Source organism: Sitodiplosis mosellana, unplaced genomic scaffold, assembly GCF_009176505.1.
Source record: "Sitodiplosis mosellana isolate CC-2019 unplaced genomic scaffold, AAFC_SMos_1.0 Smas_scaffold_6226, whole genome shotgun sequence".
NCBI lineage: Eukaryota > Metazoa > Arthropoda > Insecta > Diptera > Cecidomyiidae > Sitodiplosis > Sitodiplosis mosellana.
Genome location: NW_022601467.1, coordinates 18,248,338 through 18,268,248, shown reverse-complemented (window position 1 = coordinate 18,268,248; position 19,911 = coordinate 18,248,338). Strand labels below are relative to the sequence as shown.

At 36.2% G+C, this 19,911-nt stretch overlaps 3 protein-coding genes across 8 annotated transcripts; 1 reads left to right on the top strand and 2 right to left on the bottom strand.

Moving 5' to 3' along the window:
• Nucleotides 1-3,605: 3,605 nt before the first annotated feature.
• On the bottom strand, nucleotides 3,606-11,257 carry LOC129578109 (transportin-1). Of its 5 annotated transcripts, XM_055466238.1 has the most exons (11): nucleotides 10,952-11,257; nucleotides 10,667-10,809; nucleotides 10,474-10,581; nucleotides 9,817-9,950; nucleotides 8,795-9,466; nucleotides 8,502-8,681; nucleotides 7,242-8,342; nucleotides 6,984-7,155; nucleotides 6,781-6,876; nucleotides 5,901-5,976; nucleotides 3,606-4,871 (listed from the first exon to the last, which is right to left on the bottom strand). In XM_055466238.1, exons 4-11 carry the CDS (start codon nucleotides 9,913-9,915, stop codon nucleotides 4,589-4,591), a joined length of 2,679 nt encoding a protein of 892 aa, XP_055322213.1. In that variant the 5' UTR covers nucleotides 9,916-9,950; nucleotides 10,474-10,581; nucleotides 10,667-10,809; nucleotides 10,952-11,257; the 3' UTR covers nucleotides 3,606-4,588. The 5 variants fall into 5 exon arrangements, with proteins under 5 accessions (XP_055322213.1, XP_055322212.1, XP_055322210.1 ...); XM_055466237.1 differs by lacking the exon at nucleotides 10,474-10,581 and having other exon boundaries at nucleotides 10,622-10,809; nucleotides 10,952-10,984; XM_055466235.1 differs by having other exon boundaries at nucleotides 10,667-10,973.
• Nucleotides 11,084-16,325, top strand: LOC129578108 (structure-specific endonuclease subunit SLX4). Of its 2 annotated transcripts, none has more exons than XM_055466233.1 (7): nucleotides 11,084-11,786; nucleotides 11,862-12,197; nucleotides 12,437-13,983; nucleotides 14,121-14,246; nucleotides 14,418-14,570; nucleotides 14,665-15,860; nucleotides 15,952-16,325. In XM_055466233.1, exons 2-7 carry the CDS (start codon nucleotides 12,094-12,096, stop codon nucleotides 16,171-16,173), a joined length of 3,348 nt encoding a protein of 1,115 aa, XP_055322208.1. In that variant the 5' UTR covers nucleotides 11,084-11,786; nucleotides 11,862-12,093; the 3' UTR covers nucleotides 16,174-16,325. The 2 variants fall into 2 exon arrangements, with proteins under 2 accessions (XP_055322208.1, XP_055322209.1); XM_055466234.1 differs by having other exon boundaries at nucleotides 11,562-11,786; nucleotides 14,124-14,246.
• LOC129578111 (serine/threonine-protein kinase PLK4) lies at nucleotides 16,181-19,907 on the bottom strand. The gene is made up of 6 exons (XM_055466240.1): nucleotides 19,428-19,907; nucleotides 19,208-19,303; nucleotides 18,945-19,136; nucleotides 17,599-18,848; nucleotides 17,007-17,508; nucleotides 16,181-16,933 (listed from the first exon to the last, which is right to left on the bottom strand). The coding sequence occupies exons 1-6, from the start codon at nucleotides 19,464-19,466 to the stop codon at nucleotides 16,532-16,534; spliced, it is 2,481 nt and encodes an 826-aa protein (XP_055322215.1). The 5' UTR covers nucleotides 19,467-19,907; the 3' UTR covers nucleotides 16,181-16,531.
• Between the last annotated feature and the right edge of the window lie 4 nt (nucleotides 19,908-19,911).

Sequence of the window (19,911 nt, the reverse complement as noted above, 5' to 3'; positions counted from 1 at the left end):
TCTCTCTCTCTCTCTCTCTCTCTCTCTCTCTCTCTCTCTCTCTCTCTATGTGTGAGTGTTGTGTTTTGCCTTTTTACAGTTTAGTTTAGAATAAGCATTCATTTAATAAATAACTATCTAACATTATACAATCGTTTGCTTGTTTGACCCCGAAAAAAAACGAACAAATCTGTTACTGAATTGATAATAGTATAGTTTTTTTTTGTTATAATTTGTAATTAATTCGTTGAATTGTTTCTACCTCTTGTCTGTTCATTAAAATCGAATAAAATTTGCAGTGTTCTGATAATAATTCATACGTACACCTGATGCACCATCACCATTTGTTAGTTTTGTCCTATTCGAGAAAAAAAAATTCAGTCTTTCTAAGTAAGTTCAATTCAAAACCAAACTCTGCCGGCAGTGTGCACAGTTTGCATTGGTTATTTTGTGAGTTGTGACTTTAAGCCGTTCCATTTTTGTAATAAATTTGTTTTGTTTTTGTTGTTGTCTCTTAATTATTTCTTGCTTTATTTGATCTCTATTTGATTTTTTCGGGGTCATTTGAATGGCACATGTTCATCTTGCTTCTACCGTTTTGTTTAAAATCGATTTTTATTCGAGCTTAAAAACAAGAACAAAAACCTAAGCTGAGTTGTATGCATTAAAAAAATAGAGAAAAAAAAACTAGCTCAGCCATTCTTGATCAAATAAGAATTCGAATAAACAAACAAACGGAGAAAAGTACAAAATTATATGCATTGAATAAAAAATGCTCAAAATCGGTGAAATTGAAACAATGTACTGTTTCAAATTGTTTTCTCTCTTTTTTTTTCTTTATAAATTTTCTTTTAACGCAACGCGACGCGACGAAGACCGAACCCGAAATATATAACGCAACGAAAATTAGTTTTTTTTTTTAAATTTAAATCGACGTATTTGTTTTCCTTTTTAATAATTGGTTTTCTTAGATTTGAAATTTATTTATTCATTGGTTTATACGTTTCACGTTTATTTTATTTACAATTTGTTTTTATCATTTTTATACCGACGCATTTTATTCAATAGAATGAAGTTTAGAGAATAATAGAATTGGTTTTTGTTTTACTTTTCCGTGTTTCTTAATTTTTTTTTTTCATAATCTTCATGGAGTTTCTAAATTGTGTATTTTGTGTGTGTTTGTGTGTAAGTGTCTAGATTTGGTGTGTGGTGTGTTGTATTCTAATTATTTTCATTATTTTTATCACAAAATCATCGAATAATTCATTTGTCGTGTGTGTGTGTGTGTGTGCTTAGGTTAAATAAAATGTACTAATTATGTGTTCCACCTAGGTTGATAAAGTGTATTTTTGTCGTCTCTAGTGTTGTTTGCCATTGTTTTTTTGTTTCCATGTTTTGTTTTGTTTTGTGTTGTGAACATTTTTAATTTAATTTTAGAAAACAACGAATTTTTTGTTAGAAAACGCTTTTTACAGTAAATTGGATGGTATTTATATATTTTGTTTGTGTTCTTGTTGTCTCTTTTTTCCTTTCTTAATTTGTGTTATTTTTTTTTTATTTTTCGAAAAAATAGCACAGAAATTTTCCAGAATATTTTTTTGGTCATCGATCCAAGTGTGCTTAATTGATGCTTATCCGTGATACACTCCCTTATCTAAAAAATAGTATTTGTTTTTTTTATACACAGAAACCTGTTGATATTGAATTAGTTGCAATTCTTTGTTAACGATAAGTCTCATCTTTTCAATTCCACAAAACAATTGAAATAAAGCGAAACGCGCACGGAGGCTGATCAAACAGATAATCATATTCTTGGCAACAATGGACAGAAACCGTGTGAGAACAAAACGAGTAATGAAAAAAAAGTCAAGAAAATCCATGAATTAAGAGAAAAACAAAGGCGAAAAGATATTAAGACACAGAAAATGAGATACAAAACAAAATGGAGAAAAAAAATGATTGAAAAAATTTGGCAAAGCTGCACTAGTAACAAAGAAAATACCCTAAAATTGATTCACTTTGCATATACGTCGAAAATATTCTTCTGTTGCTCTGGAAATCAATGAGTGATTCTCTGGTTCATAATAAATTTTAACTTGATCTATTTTGCAGTAATTATGTGAGATTGTGAGTGTGTGTGTGTGTGTGTTCAAAAATAAATAATTCATCTTGTTTTATTTGTTCCTCTAACTGCATATTGATTTTGCTTGTTTTTTTTAAACTCTTTTCTCGCTTAATAAAAAAATCACTTGTATTCGGTTGTTGATAATAATTGTTTTGTGTTTTCCATTCATCTCCGTTGTTTTTTTTGTCTTTTCTAAAAAAATACACGACAAATTGTTTTGTTTCTTGTTGTTTTGTGGTTTTTGATTACGCAAATCGACACTTAGCACATGTACACCCTACTGTACAAGGATATTTAAACTAAAGTCTACAGAATTATTATTTTTTTATTCAATTTGTTTTCTTCACAATCACACCATTTCACATTCATTCATCATACACATTGTGTGTGTGTGTTTTTTTTCTTGTTTTCTCTCTGGTTAAATTTAAGTTTAGCTTGGTAATTGGCTGCATTGGACCATTTTCTTTTTAAAATGTTGTTGTGTTGAATGTAAATTCGAACGAAAAAAAGAAATTGGAACAGAACAGTTGAATGGTTTTTTCCCGACGCAATGCATCGATAATAAAAGCCATGGACAAAAAGGTTAGACGATTTTTCCCCGGAAAGCAATCAGTATTGAAGGATTATTGGATTTAGCTAAAGGAAGTGACAGGAATCTATGGAGTTGTTGATTGGGGGGAACGTGTATTGTTGTCGGTTTTATACATGGAAATTGTTTTTTTTTTGCTTGGTTTTTGACATGTATTTTATAGTATTGATTGATTGGCTGTTTATCTATAGTAAAATTTCAGATAATTGACTCTTCAATTAAGTATGTGTGTGTGTGTGTTTGTGGTTTTATCCATGCGTCATAACATCGGTGCACTATGTGCGTGAAATTTCGAACGCAGGAACCGAAATCTCTCTACCATTTAAGCGCTATTGAATCTCATTCCAACTAGAGGAATCACAAACCTACTATTACTGTAACATTATCCATTTTTTTTTTTTAATTTTTACTCACAGAGCTCTCTTTCTCTCTCTAAATCTGCACATTTTCAATTCATCGAATTAAATTTTGAGTTTTTTTTCGCACAATTTCGAAAATCAAGGTCTCTTTTTTTAAATTTTAAAAAAGTTTTGTCTTTTGACAAATGAACGAACGATCGAACGAATTAAGAAAGAAAAAAATAAGTTTCAATTTAAAAGACATATATCTCCCTGTTTTTGTGTCTCGATTTATCAGAGGGAGACAGAGAATTTTTTGTTTTTTTCTTTTTAAATCATCATGGTTAAAGACGCGCTGCTATTTATGACTAATAAAATATTGGGTAATGTCTAAAATTACACGTGTTACTTTTCCAAAGTCTGAGATTTACTTTCTTCTTACATTTTCTTGGTTATTTTTTTTTTCTGCTTTCTTTTATCAACTTGGTTCCATTCTGTTCCCTTTGATTTATTTTATCGTAATAAATCACATGTCTTCTACTCCTATTCCATTCGCACAAGAAAAATCACTTGGTTTGTTGTTAGCGTTAAATTTCGTTTGTGTTTTTGTTACATCTTTTATTCTCTTTTTTTTCTCTACATATTCCAATGAAATGTTCAACTACTTCTCAATTCGTGAAATGTGATCCGTTTTACTTTTATTTTTCCAACCATAGAAATGTATAGGTGTGTGTGTGTGTGTATGTTTCTTTTTAACAAAGAAATCAAAGGTAAATACTTAAAAAAAATATTATTGACAATTTGAATAACGGGCGCTAGTTCGTTTAAAAATTAAAAGAAAAAAACAGTTCGAAATATTTGTTTATCAAATTTGGTACATTTTGTTTTCTCATCTTCTTTCTTTCTCTTTGTTTTGGAAGTGAAAAAAGGATGTGCAATTGCATTGTTCTACTTTTTTTTTATATAAGTTAAAATGATAGAAACAAATAATGAATTTTTTTTCTGAGATTTTGATGGTTTTTTTGTTGTTGCTCGTATTCTTTCTTTACGATGGTTCTCTTTAAAATTTGTGGCAATTTTATTTTGAAATGATGCGACCTATTTGTTTGTGGTTTAATTCGTAAATCAGTGAGTGTTTGAAATGTTTGTGATTCCATTGGTAATTGTAGCCTGTTTTGCATGATTTTGTGTTAATCATTTCGTTAAAGTCCTTAAAATGTCGCTCTCTCATTCGCACTCTCACTCTCTTCCATTCTTCGTAAATTTACATAAAACCTGCCACTCGCTATTTCTCTCGTATTTTCTTATTTCTCTGTTTGCTGTTGGTTGTTGCTGGTTGTTTTTGTTATTCCGTGAATTTCTTTGTGTATGTGGTTAAAATGGGGTATTTGATGGAATTTGTGTAAAGAGTTTCACTTAAGGAAAATGCATACACATATTTACGCTCATATTTCCATAGGTTTACTGTATCTCTCGTCTGTGTTGTGTGTTTATGTGTGTGTATTTGGTGCGATATTGGCTGCTTGTTTGCTCTTAATCCTCCGGACGGTGTCCGCTTTAGATGTCGTACATAGTCACCATACGCTCTGACAGATTTGGCGGGAATTGATCGACAAAGCGTCGCCAATTTTCATCGCCCACTTGTGTTTTGAAGCCATGCAAAATTTTCTGGATCATTGCGTGCAGATCACTCGGTGGATTCACCCACGATGCAATTGCGTCACAGAAAAATATAAAATCGGGCACCACACCAACGGGATTTACTGTTATCATGTTACACATGCCTCTAAACGCCGAGTCCTTTTCGTCATTGTCACGTATATGACGCAACGAGGTGCACCTGTTTTTTTTTTTTGGTTTCGGAAGAAAAGAAAAAAAAGAGGAGAAAAAACAAACCATTAGAACATCACAATTGACCCGGCCGCCGGAACAACGCAACATCGGAAAATGTAGTGAAAATGGAATTTGTTTGATTTTGAACAAAAATCATTATGGGACTTTTAAAGATGTTAGAATAAATTACACGTAATGTTCATTCCGTAAATTCCCACGGGATTATTCGAGAAAAAAAATGCACGCAGATTATTTGTTTCTTGAAAAAAAAAATCATAAGTACGGAAAATGGTTGCTGCTTTCAAACAGATTATGTGTCTTGAAAAACTGAATAGAAAATTTGCCAGAAAAAAAAACACAACATGAAAATAAAACAATTAGAAAAGCAGTGAATTATCAATCGAAAATGCTTGAAATTTGAAAATATATTCGCACTCGAGGAGGGTTTTTTTCTCGAAATTTTTTGGTAATTTTTGTTTAAAAACATGTTATAGCACAATGTGCAATTGGTACATTTTCGAACCAATTTTTTTGTGTCACATTCCGATTTAGACTGTTTCCAATTTTTTTCATCATTCCAAAACCAATTTCAATCAATGTCAACCCATATATTAACCAAGAGTTTTAAAAATTCAACATTTTGTATGAACAATCGAACGCATGGTAATTAACGGGTGAAACCAAACAAAAAGCTTGATATGATGTGCGTATTAATTGGTACATTTTTCAGTGGATCTGAAGAAAAACACATAATTTGTTTTTGTTGTTGTTGTTGTTGTTGGAAACTGAATAAAAAAATGAACAATCAACGAAATACTAGAATTATTGAATAATGAAACTAAATTAATTCAATAAAAATTAGATGGTCAAATTTGATAGCTTTTGTTGATGCAAAAAAAATAACTATCATTTTCTTTCTCGAATCCAATTGGACCATCTAATATAAAAAATTTGCTTGATTATTTTTCTTCTATCAATAAGGATAATTAAAAAATTTAAATGTAATTATAATAAATAGAAAAAAAATGTTACACACCACTGTCGTACGAAATCTTGTAAGTAAGGAGCCACTTCAACAGGACACACATAACCTAGACGACCGATTGTTATAGCTAAAGAAAAAAAAACAAACAAAATATACAACAAAAAGAAGAAGAATAAGAAGAATTAAAAAAGAACACAAGATAGAATTGTGAGAATAAAATTCGGAGCAGAACGAAAAGAAAAAATGAAACAAAAATGGGAACAGAAAGTCCAAAAATGAAAAGCACACGTCGAATGAAAGAAAAAAGAAAACGAAACACAAATACAATGGAAACAGAAAGAAATGAGAAATGGTCAATATAAAAAAAAATACAATGAATTATTAAGATTAATTTGACAAAAACGGTTACTGATAAAAATGAATTTTAATTTCAATTGGTTTTTTTTTTGTTCGTTTATTCATATGATAAATTTTTTTTGTTTAAACTAAGGGGGGGCGGGGGATTTGTTTTTTTTTTGGGCTAGAATTTTGTTGTTGTTATATTGTTGTCAAATCAAAAACAAGCATCGAATTTTTGCATCTTTGTACTTGACATTATAAAATAAATTAATTGTGAATTGGTATGCGATTTGCATATGAATCATCGCCTTGTTGAAGCAAAGAAAGTCAATGGATGTTTTTGTGCGCTTTGTTCGAGGTTATTTTATGTGTGAGAGTGTGTGTGTGGGTTAGTGAGTAAGAGAGAGAGAGAGAGAGAAAAAAGTATTCGGGTGAATGAAACGATGTTCAAAAGTAATAAATTGAAAACTCATATACGATGAAAAACCCAAACACGAAAGATAGAGAGAGAGAGAGAGAGAGAGAGCGAGATATGAAGACACACTCGCGCGCGCGACTCAGCAATCGCTTAATACTTGTGAAGAATTCTTACCTGTATTTTCCAGTAATGTTTTTGTTGTGTTAGGTCGGTTGATTATGACAATTAACTCTCTTAGCACCAGTGGAATATACGGCCTTGTTCCCTCACCTAAATTGAAGTAAACAAACACACAAACATATACAAAATTATCAGTTTGAATGACGTGAAAATTGCAACGGTTTCCATTTGCAATAAGTCACCCAATAATTACTGACCCAATTTCATCGCAATTTCTCCGATTGCCCACGTTGCATTATTGCACACAGATATGAAGTCTGGATTTAGATTTTGACCGAGAATCGGAAAGAAGTCCTGCATGTATGGCATTACGTGTTGAAAACATGCCTTTGTCAAATCTCCAAGCAGTGCGAATGACGATTGACGCACCTATACACATGCATATATGACATGAAGAAATGAACATTAATTAGGAATGGAATCAATTTGGGTTCGATAACAAATCGGTTGCTTACCTCTGGCATACAATCCTGCATACATTGATATAGCAATTGCATAATGTTGCTATTCACAACCAGCGATTCGATGTGAACGTCTAAGCCTTCAGCTAAGCCGGACAGTAGATCGAGTGCAACAATCATACGTTCTTTGTCAGGTTGTTCGTATTGGGTCGGATTCGAACTGTTTGCTAGCTCTTGTTGGTTTATCGTTTGTTGAATGAGCGAAATGCATCGACGATAGACTGGTTCACAGTATGGTAAAAATCCCGATTGTAGCGCCGTTGCAATGCTCGACAGACATTCCAACAATGGGAACAGATCTTTGTCATCGTCCTGCAGCAGATTCCATTTTTCAATAAGCGGCGGCATCAGAATATTTATGTACTCTGGCTTGTTTAGATGATGGCCCACTGAATCGGCCAGTGTTCCGACGGCGTCGTACAGAATCAATAGATTTTTATGCTGGTATTTGGAGAATGCAAATACCAATGTCTTTAGAATGTAACCTAAGTAAGGAACAAGTTCCGTGCACGCTTCCTCTTCCAATGTGGCAAATGCGGAGCAGGCCGCCTCTTGCACACGCTTATTGGCATCGAGAATCCGTTTCAATAGCTCTTCCATCAATGGTTTCAAGTACTGTTCGTGCGGCTGTGTGACCACCCAATGGGCATATCGTGACAGTGTCCAACATGTTATCGATCTGACTAGAGCCTTTTTATCCGACAAGCATTGAATCAAGTACGGTATCAGTTCGGGCAAATGTGGAATCATGCCAGACATACAGCCTTCGGCAATGGCACCAAGGGCCAAAATGCCGCTCTCCTTAATCTCCCATGTCGGATGGAACAGTGTATCTTTTAGGATGGGCAACACAATGGGCAAACACTCCTCTCGGAATACATTGGCCAGCACATCCAATGCGGCCGCACTACATTTACGCAGATTCCATTCGGATAACGAGTTGTCATCGTCTAGGCCATCATCATCGTCATCACTGTCCTCATCATGATCTTGCCCATCGATCTCCTGTTTCACTGTATGCGTCCTCGACTTGTGGAACCGCGGTTTTATGTCTTCCTCTCGATCGGGTATCATTGCATCATCTTCAACATCACCCTTAACACCAGAGAAAGAAATACAGATCACAATTTGTTTCACACTTTCGAAACACTCCACTTGCACGCTTCCACCAATGTGCAACTTATCGATTTTATTCAAGCAAAATCAAACTAAATCATGTTAAGACGTGAATTCAAATGAATTGAACCAATTTACCTTCAGTAGAATGATGTCGATTTCTGAGTACCGCATTCCGTTCACCAAAATTGGCGCCAATTTGGCTAGATGCGGGGCCAATACTTCTTTGCAAATTGATTGATCTGCTAAGGTTAACCAGAACTCTGATGCTTCCAATGCAACGCTTTCGTCTTGGTCTTGCGTTCGCAAAAGCATATACTGCGAAAAAAAGTAAGATGAAATTGCACTTAATTGAAATCGACCAAACACACAAAACCATTCAAAATTGATTTTGAGCTCTCATTCTGAGCATGGTGGCGCAATTAACTTACCTCAATGATCTGGTTCATAATTGGCAATAGACAATCCATTCGTACTTCTAGCAGCATCACAAAACCACGACACACATTTTTCCGCACCTCATGATCCTCGTCTGTTGACAATTGGAACAGATTCTCGATGAATGTGTCTATGTGCAGCATTAGAACGGCCGTTCGATTTATGATGAACTGATTGATGCAGGCGATAGCATGTGATCGAATTTTTGGGCTGGAGTGTTTGAAAAATTGTAGAAATTTTGGTATCATGATATTCAATGGTCTATTGAGTGCTTCGCTGTCCAATGCCTCGGTGGAATCTTCGCAGATTTTTTGCAGCGCACCAAAAGCACCTTCGCACACATTGTAGTCTTGTGAGTCGAGCATTTCGCACAGTGACGGCAGCAATTGTGGCCAACTGTTGAGACCACCTTTGCTGGCAATCGTTGTGATTAGAATACCGACGGTGGCCCGAATCAATGGCGACGGATCGCCAACTGCCATCAAACATTCCTGCTTAATATACTCAACAATCTCCGGTTGCAATGTGCTGCCATGCAGTCGAATATTGTTTTTCAGTATCAACCCACTTAGCGATCGTGTGGGTTCATCTTCTGATTTCAATCGCACCAGCACATAAATGAGATAGTTATTAAAATCCGGATATCGATTCAGCTCTTCCAATTTCTACAAATAAAACCGGATGGAATTGTCGCGCAACACACAGAACAAAACAGAGAAAAAGAAGAGAAAAACAAACAAACAATGAACCATCACCACCGAGAAGAAGAAAAACTATTAAATCACATCTTGCTTAATCGATAAAACCAAACACAAGACTTTCTGTATCAATGCACGACGCAAACAATAAATTCCACATAAAATGTCAATCTGCCGTCCGTCCATCCATCCATACCATTTTCTATCACCATCAATTATTATACCCATGAATTTCATTTGATTCACACAATGAAACTTTTCCTGAATGAATCACCAAACTTTGGCATTTTTGAACGGCAACAAATTGCAAAACTTACCAATTGAACGGCTCGCTGCGTAGCAGTGTCTGGCGATTGCGATTCCTTCAATATTGTTATAATCTGTTGCAAACCTTCTGGTTGCGGTTCCCACGTCATTTTCTCTGTGTTTTATTTTTTCTTCCTCTCGTTCTCTGTGAATCGGTTTGTGCGAAATATTATTAAAATTCAATTGGAAATTGGTTTCTTTTCAATTACTGTCGTTGCGATAATTTGTGTGTGTTTTGGTTTGGTGTGTATTTTTGTTTCAAAACTTTGCTGCTCTTTGACGATGAGAAAAAAAATTTGATTGAAAGCAGCTTCAGTAGCGACCATACGAGAAAAAAGGAAAATGACTGACAATGCCAATGTTTTTTTTTCGCACTCTCACCTCACCTCGCGACGGTCAACTAATACGGAATAAGGGTTCGGTGCGTGTGTATGTGTCTATGTGCTACACTGTGGCCTTGTATTGGTGCGCGCTTTTCGATTCAGCGTAAACCACATCGGACAACACTAAATCCGAAAACAACAACAACAATAACAATAAAAAAAACAACACAACACACAAATAACACACACAATGTGAGCCGATCTCCATGCACATTTTCACCACTGTCAAATTGAAAGCATTCTGCATGACTATGAAATTTGTTTTAAAATGAAAATCACCCGAACCTAATCTCAGCTCTCAGCAATTGGAAAATTGAATATGTTGACTGTGTTTCGGGATGATTTACGATACAGCTCAGAAATTACTCGCGCTTTTGTCAATGTTGAACAATTCTATGGGAAATTAAAAGAAATAAATGAATTGGATTTTTACTTTTGCTGGCGCACAAAATGCCGCTCCAAATCAATTCTCACTCACAGTGAAATGGATATTTCGTAATTGACACTTTTGATTTCTCACAACTCTCTTCTACTGATCGTCTCTGTTGTTTCTGTCAACCGGCGATTTTGCACACTCTGTCGAAATTCCCGCTTAGAACATACGAAAACTTTTTTGAATTGCTGCCAAATGGAACAAAAACATCCAAATTGAAATTCCGTAAAATATTTACTGCAGTTTATTCATAATCACATTATTGTTTTGGACTGTTTGCTATAAATTTTATATGAATCATGTTGTTGAGATTGAGAACGTTTTACTCACCAAAAATGAATGTCACGATTTCACCATCGTTTCGTTTATATAAAAACAAATACTCGCTCTGACATTTATGCTGTTTTGCATGTATGCGCTGAAGTGGGAATACACACAACAAGCATGAGACATCAGACATGCACTTGTATATTCATAATGGGCCAAACAAAGAAGCACATCGACTGCCATCTTTATCCATTTGAAGAAGCGGTTAACAGTTACCTGCTTTTTATTCGAAAAATAAATGAAGGGCAAACATGCAATTTTGCCATTGCCAATATGCTTCGGAATTTCAAAGAAGAACTCCGTTCTTAATCCAATTGGCTTTCTTCTGCATGTCTCTATATTAACCTAATTCAGCATTTAACAAAAGTATACATTGCATCGAGTTCAATAGATTGAACGGAACATTGTCTGAAACGTCCGAATATTGCAAAGCATAAAATGACATTTGAAGATCGGAAAAAAATTTAAGTGAAAAATTTCCAAAGTCTAAATCAACGTTCACTTCCACACCAATTCAAATGTATTATACCACTTGTGTTGAGTTCATTCTTAATGTTGACACTTTGAATACATGACATTTAGCGCCATTTCAAAACATAACCTTCAAGTCGTGTTATTGCTTGAATGCAAAGTGTTTGGATTTGGGAAGACCGCATTGTGTTTACGTTTATTGCGATATTAGGAGGCGGCGAATCGTAAGGATAGAGGATATGGCTGGTGGAATTGATACCAGTGACCGAAAACCACGACGCTTGAGAGGAACTCCTGCACTCAGACTCATCAATTTGTACAGCACAATCGGAATAACAGTCGCATTTGGTATTGGGTATTTCTTTTAGTGAGTATCAAACTTCAATTTTATTTCTACCGCAAATCCAATTGAATCTATCAATTTTTCCCCCTCGTATTCTAGTCAATTGCCAAACACCAAACGGTTTATGGACAAATATTTTCCCGCCGAAGAATTCGATCGAGAACAAAAAGAACGGGAGGAACACGCTTTTATGCTGAAAAACCAAATGGTTGGTCAAAAATCGGCCAGTGAAATTCGTCAAATTTTGCGGCACAAGAAGAAATACGAAACGGAACTTTAAGACAACAAATCGATGATTTGTCGTCATTTCCAAACGAAAGATTATTAATAGATGCACGAAAACATGGACAACAAAGACGAAACGAAAACTAAACCGAATCGGTTGAAGTTTTCACGGTTGTGTCTATCTCAAACCCGAAATGCCGCCACACATCGGTAATGACAGATGTCTTCTTCTTCTTTTGGTACAATAGAATTTCGTATAGAGTCAAATGTAGGCGAAAAGCAAAAAAAAAACTGTTAGCAATTTATTTATAAAATTTATATATCAATAAAATGGCATTTTATGCACAGTTTTAAGACGAATCTGTCGATCGATTTTGATGAGTTTTATGGAGTTTTTGTTTTTGTACCAATTCATTTTTTCAATGGTTTCTTTTGTTTTTTCTTCGCAGAAACGAAACACAATTGCCGAATTCACAAATATCGCGATTTTTTTCTCATTCAAATGCAAGTGATGGTGTGCCTAAAACGGAAAATCTCGCTCCCGTAGGAGATGTTGATATCGATAAATGTTCACAAAGCACCTCAAATAGCTGTGATAAACCTTCGTTGGAAATGGAAAGTGTGAAACGAAACAATGACATAACTGATGACAAGCCAAACATAGATGTAACAAAGAAGCCGTCGGAGAGAAAAAAGACCAAAAATGTGCAGCGGAATGATAAGGCAAGTGATTCAAAGTCAACATCAACAATCAAGTCATTCTTTTCAAACGATAACAATGACAGCATGGCCGATTTTGAGATACCAACAAAAGTTGCCAAACGGCCACCCACCAAACCGATACCATCAAAAACAACAAAAAGTTCACGAACTCGTCGAAAACAGCCCGACATCCGAAAGGTATTGAAGAAACGAGATGCTGCATCAGAGAATTATAGTCACTTACCCGAAGAGGCTCAGTTGCAATTGGCATTGGCAATGTCAAAAGCTGCCGCCGAAGTACCTGATCAACCGATCAACTTCGATGAATTCGAGTTTAAGCCGACAAATGCTAAGCTGAATGAAAATTTCTATGAATTTTTCAACATGCCAAAAAAGACAAACGCCCGCTTCAAGTGGAATTCCAAGTGTACACAGCTAACGCGACGAAAAGATGAGGCGCAAAAAAGTAAAATCCGTGAAAAAGTCGACGAGCTATTGGTGAACAACATAATCGTTGAATCGAGCCAATCGGAGCGATCAAAGTCACCAATTTATTTTACCTTGCCCGATTATGTTCCCTATGAAATCTACAGCAAACGCTTGCAACGGATTTGTGTGTCAGAACGAATTCTCTTCGAAGTCAATGGCTGTGAGATGCATACGAAGAGCAACATTTTGTCATACTACACAAACAACTTGGTGGAACGCTCTGAACTGGATGCAGGCGTTTTGCTAAGAGATTGGTCGAAAATCCCAGGCCGAGACTCCGTTTACGATGGCGTAGCAAATGAAATTGATAAGACTGACACAACTGTGATTTCATCACAACCTCAATCTTCTGGTGGTTGTGTTGATAAGAATGAACATGAATCCGCTGATGACGCTAAAGCCTATGAAAAAGAAGCGCCTGAAACGCAACAACAGTATTTAGATGCGCCAATGGAGATCCAAGACATGGAACAAGAGACGGATCAGCATAAAATCGAAAATTCGAATCAAGTCACAGAATATAATGCTGCTGAATTACTGTTTATCGATCAAGTTCAAGAACCGGAACCAAATCAAAATGAAGCTGTGGGTTCAGACGACGATGCAGACGCAACAGTTGTGATTGACTCAGATGATATTCAACTAAAAGTTGATGCCATTAATACTAAAATTCGATTGAGCCAGAACTTTTCTGATATATTCCAACCAACGGTTGTCACCTACGATACCATCTCTCATAAAGTCCGAGCACCTTCACCTGACCTTTTCGATGACGACGATGATTATGAAATGACCGATGAAATACGTAAGAATTTACTCATACATTTCCTTTTGGAGATTTTTTGGTTCATTTATCGACTCATTTTATGAAATTATCGTCTAATTATTGACTCAATACTCGAACATTTTAATTGAAAATCAGTCATTGACGTTTCTTTTTAGAAGAGGATCAAAAAATAGAAGGCAATGAAAGAAATACACCGAATATACCGACCGATGAAGAGACTGTTGAAACTGCCTCATCGGGGGCTATTGAGATTAGTTCAAGTGAAGGAAATTCAAATCAAGGTAGGAACCAGTTCTTTTCATTTTATTAAGAAATCAAGGGAGAATAAACGAAATTGAAACTAATAATTGATAGCATCAAATTTTAATCTATGGTCCAGCCATTGATTAATACACAATATTAAAAACAATTCACTGAAGTTTGAAATTAAAATAAGCGAAATATTTGAACAGTTCCAGATTCGAGCAAAAGTACTCAAAGCCAACCACTGATTATCGATTCCGAAGAAACCATAAACAATGACATTCCAGTTGTGGAAACGATTGATCTACTTGATTCTGACTCAGAAAACACGCTCAAAGATCGTGTTGACTCACCAGTTGACGGTAGCTTTTGTTATTTCCTCAAAATTTCATCATGTTCAAGTTGAAGATTAATCTAAATTCTGAATATCACTTACACTTTTTCATTGAATTTCAGTCAATGAAGACGCAACAATGGTGGAATCAAATCATTATGACTTTTGTAACTACGAATACGAGAATGAGGAGTTTCTACAACCGTTGGAAATCGTAAACGAAAACGTTAATGAAAATGTGGCCGAAAGCAATGATGAACATTTGAACGAAAGCGGAAATGTGTCGCATAAATCGAATGAAAGTACCGGTTTGACTAAGAAATTGTCGTTCACAGAGCGCTTAGAACTGTATGAAAGAGATATGTTAAATGGATTCACCGATGATCTTCCTGAAGAGTGTTACAATCAAAGTCAAAGCCAAATGAATCAATCACAAGAATCGATCGTACTGTCCGATGATGAAATCAACTACTCCATTTTGAAAAGTAAAAAGGGTGCTGTGCATACGATGGAAGATGATGATATCAACATGGATGATGATAATTGTCATTACGATTACTATATACCAAGTCCCATCGATTTCAATCTCATCGATGGCAATTCTAACCAGGAAACGGACGAGAAACTAATGAATCAAAGTGTATGTAATATTTTGGAGAAGACATTCGATCATTGCCCATCGCCGATATCCACAGCAGCAAAAACGAAGACAATTGGTGCAAAATCGCTGAAAAAGGTCAATTCAGAAACAGTGCTCGGTTCTCGATACGGAAATGCGATACCCTCAACTTCAACTTCAACTTCACCGTCAACGTCAAATGTGAAAAGAATAAAACTAACACCAGATAAGAAGACGGTAAATTTGGAATCACCGCAAAAGCCGAACAGTTCTCCATTTTCTCAGCCAACAGTAGAAACTCGGATGGATTTATCGAACGAAGAATACTACATTCAACTTGGTTCCGTGTCACCGAAACCAAACTATGAAGAAATGGACGCATCAACACTCGAGATGGAATTGAAAAAATTTGGATTGAAGCCTTCATTACGCCGGCGACAGGCCATCATTTGTTTGGAGTACATTTACAATCGAACACATCCGTATATGAGCGATAGTGTTAATGAAGCGGAAAGCCCACTGAAGGCGAATAAAATCAAAGAATCCGAAAATTGCAAAGATATTCCAAACGACGATGATGAAGATAGTGGTCCAAAGATCAACTTTAACATCGGCTTTGCCGCAAACAATTTAGTCGATGAGAAATTCAAAAAACAAGAAGTCAACAAGATATTCCTACCATCCGCTTTAAGAGCTAAAGTGAGTGTTTTTTTTTTAATTTCTTGTGTTCTGCACACTTTTTATCAAGATTTTTTTTTTTTTTTTTTATTCAAATTTCTCAATTCGATAGAAACCCTGGTGCTTGGAACCTCTTCACATTGCCTGGCATAATTTGATCAAAGCAAACACTGATTTACGTAAAGCGGTCCTCCTGTACGAGCCCATCAATCTGGTTGAACTGAAAAAATTCTTCAAAACCATTGACATGACATTCGATAATCGAGATTTAATTGCATTCTTGGATTTGCATTGCATCACCTTTCGCATGAACCATTCACGGAATAAAAACTGAGCATCGCTTGCAATTGTCTCATTTGTTATATTTTTTGTACGATTGTTGTTTGTTTTTTTTTCCATTTTGTTTGATGCATCAGTCTACAATGTTAATTTTCTATTTAAAAAAAAGTTTACTAAAAAAAATATAACAAAACTTTCTTAAACCGACTTAATCTTCTACAATCAATACAAAAAATAAGATCTATAAATATGTGATTTAAATGCAGAATGTGTGCGTTTGTTAAAACAATGGAATCACTGGTTGAAGTATGGCAAGCTCAGCGCTGCTATCCGTTTTTTTTTCTTCTTCTTCTTCATTTCAATATGATAATAATTAAATATAATCTGAGCTTTGATTCGAACAAGAAAAAGTCCTATCGAAAGAATTTCATTGGTTGCTGCATGCATTTATTGCTGACCGGCGTGCATAGTGGCATCGTCGGACCATTGTTGTGGGCTGCCAAGTGTTTGATTACGATTGGCATATGTGTCAATTTACTGCGAACTACTTCGGGTACTTCATCTCTTCCCGTGTATTCACACGATCTGCCATTTGCTAGTGTGTACATTATACCGCCGGCGCCTGGATCCGCTTGCCTAAAAGTCAATCGAGTGCTGTCTTTGTAGGTCACCTCCACTACACCATCAGGCGATTGCGTTGCGATCCCAATGCCCGGCACTATCACCCTTTCCAAAGACGTATTGAACATTGGCGATGTTTTGTTTTGCGATGTTTTCATTGATGCAACACTGTTCAGTGACATGAGCGAAGATGCCTGCAAAGAAATGTACGAGATAATCGCATTAGTTTGGACCTTTTGTTTTTGTTAATTCCATTTTGGTACTTACACCTCCAAGACGTGGACTCAGGAAATTATTGCTATTACACTTTGAAACACCCAACACTGGCGCCGAGGTGGGCCGTCGGCCGACAATTATTGGAAAGCATTCACTTTCACTGTTTATACTGCTCAGCGTTCGTTCAAGTGTTTTACAGTGCTCAAAACACTCTTGATAATGCAGCCAAAGTGCTCGTATCGAATCGTTTTCATTGTTCAACGCCAACGTATTTCCATCGCAATCGTAAATGGTTACATTATCGTCGGACGTTCGTACAATTTTGTCACCATCATAAAATGATAGTTCAAAATTCTCCAAATTTTCCATCAGGTCACATTTGCCCTTGTGCGAATAGTAGGTGATTTTCGGTGTTTTTGCTCGTACCAATTGGATGAACCGCGATGCGTACACGTATTTCTTTTGATGCTTAGACGGTAGGTTTTCGTAACTATAGATTGAATCGGCACCCGATTCCGGTAAATCCGGTGGAGTATCTTGGATTTTCACACCACTGCAAATGAAACAAAAACCCAAAATTAGTATGAGTTTAGACAACTTGATCGTTTTTTGTTCCGGGAATTGATCATTAGGTTGTACTTACCGTCCAGCGTCTGGTTGATAAACAACAATGCGTAGGCCATCTTTTGATATGCGACAAACATCTACCACACGATCTTCATTGTATTTGGACTTGACCAATTCGACAACAACCTCGCCGAGGAACAATATACTCAAGATGCACGCTTTTGTTTTGAATCTCGTCGGCAGTAAACGCTCTGAATTTAGCGGCGGAACACACAATTTTGGGTTGGGCTTCGGTTTCGGTGGCGGTTGTTGTTTCGTGAGTACCGGTTGGAAATTTACATTGTTCACTTGAGTTGGAGCGGCCAAATTTGGCTGATGGCCCATATTCGTTTGCATGCCATAGAACCGATTTTCCTGCAATGGCATCGGCGTGTGATTTGTGAGCATGTCACTTGATGTATGGCGAACGCCAAACGTTGGCTTTGCTGAATAGCCACCAAACATTTGTTTATCCACCTGCGGTTGCATCAATCCCATATTTCCGATTCGATCGACGAGCTCATTGGATTGCGATTGAAGCGGCTGATGCGCGTAATCATTGTACTGTGAATCGTAACGATTGTACAGCGATGATGCACTGTGACCCATTTTGTCAAACAAATTTGTCGCCTTAACTGGCGCCGTTTTCTGTTGATAGTAGCATTGTTCATCGGAACGTTGTCGCATTTGATCCATTTTACCCGTGAAATTTTGCGCCGATGTCATCCCACTTGACATCGTATGCAATCCACTGTCAACCGATGCGACCGTATTTGAAAAGTTTTGATGCGACGCACCTAGGTGTTTCAACATAAAGGGATGCGTGAGTACGTCTTCGATTTGGATGCGTTCAGTGGGATTTTTTCGCAGCATGCGATCAAGCAAATCTTTCACTTCGATGGACAAATAGTTTGGAACAACGAAATCGGCCATCACAACCCTTGTCAAGGTTGATTTTACACCATCCGTATCAAATGGTGGCTTGCCCACAAGCAGTGTGTACATCATGCATCCTACACCCCAAACATCAACCGGTAATCCATGTGTTGCCCGAGACGCCACTTCCGGTGATATGTAATTAGGTGTGCCACACAGTGTGTTATGCTTCTCATCGGGCCGCGACAGCTGTGTGGCCAAACCGAAATCGGCAATTTTCACTTTGAGATCATTCGTCAACAGCAGATTCGAAAGGGACATGTCACGATGAAGGATGTTATTTACTTTCAAATAAAGTAGGCCATTCACAACTTGCATCAAAACATTCGCTGTCTCCGATTCCGTCAGCACCTAAACGTGGTTGTAAACGTGAATGTGAGTGAATTATTTATGTCAATGACACATTTGCTATACATATTGCGATTTACAAGGAAAAAACAAACTCACTCTCTGGCTCTCTTTTAAATATCGATGTAATTCACCATTTTGCGCCAATTCCAACACTAGATACACATAGTTAATGTCCTCAAAAAACGTATACAATTCCAAAATTGATGGATGTTTAAGTTTCGAATGTATGGCCACTTCTTGTTTCACTCTACCCACCATACCCGAACTTTGCATCATTTTCTTGTCGATCTTTATGGAGCGAAAGTTTTTTTTTTTTAGCATTAGGACTTGTTTAATTTAGAGATAATGACAAAACTAACCATTTTTAATGCCACTTCGAAACCTGATTTCAAGCATTTTGCTCGGTAGACGCAAGCAAAACCACCTTTCCCCAGAAGATCGAGAATCTCATAATCCTGTAAATTGACCAACAACAAAAAACGAATGAAAACAAGATAAAACACAATTAAAACCACACTTTCACACAACACATAAAATTGAACCAAAAAAAAAATTAATCACTTGGTTTCTTTTCATTACCTCGATCTTTTCTCCAATTGTTAAACTAATTTGTGACATGTTGAATGGTTGTTTTGGTATTCGGTTGTTCAAATTTTATCGATCGTCGAATGAATTTTTTTCAAGTAATTGTTTCATTTTTCCAAAAGTATTTCCTTCATTTCACGATATTATCGAAATTGTTATTTGAAATGTCCGTATTTATTCAATTTATTTTTAGTTTTTCGCACACAAAATTTGACATGTAAACAAAAAAAAAATCCAAGTTGATTGAAAAGTATTCTTTTTGACATTCGCCTTTGAAATGTTCACTCTCACAAAAACTTGATGACGCCACAAAAGAAAAACAAGACGAAGACAGAATAGCGAAACAGTTTACGTTACCGGTTTTGAAAATGAGAACGTTAAACACAGAGACAAATTCAAAATCGACAAAATACCAATGCGTCAGTGGTTCAAGCATAGTAGCAAGCGCACGCATACACATATGCACATACACACACGC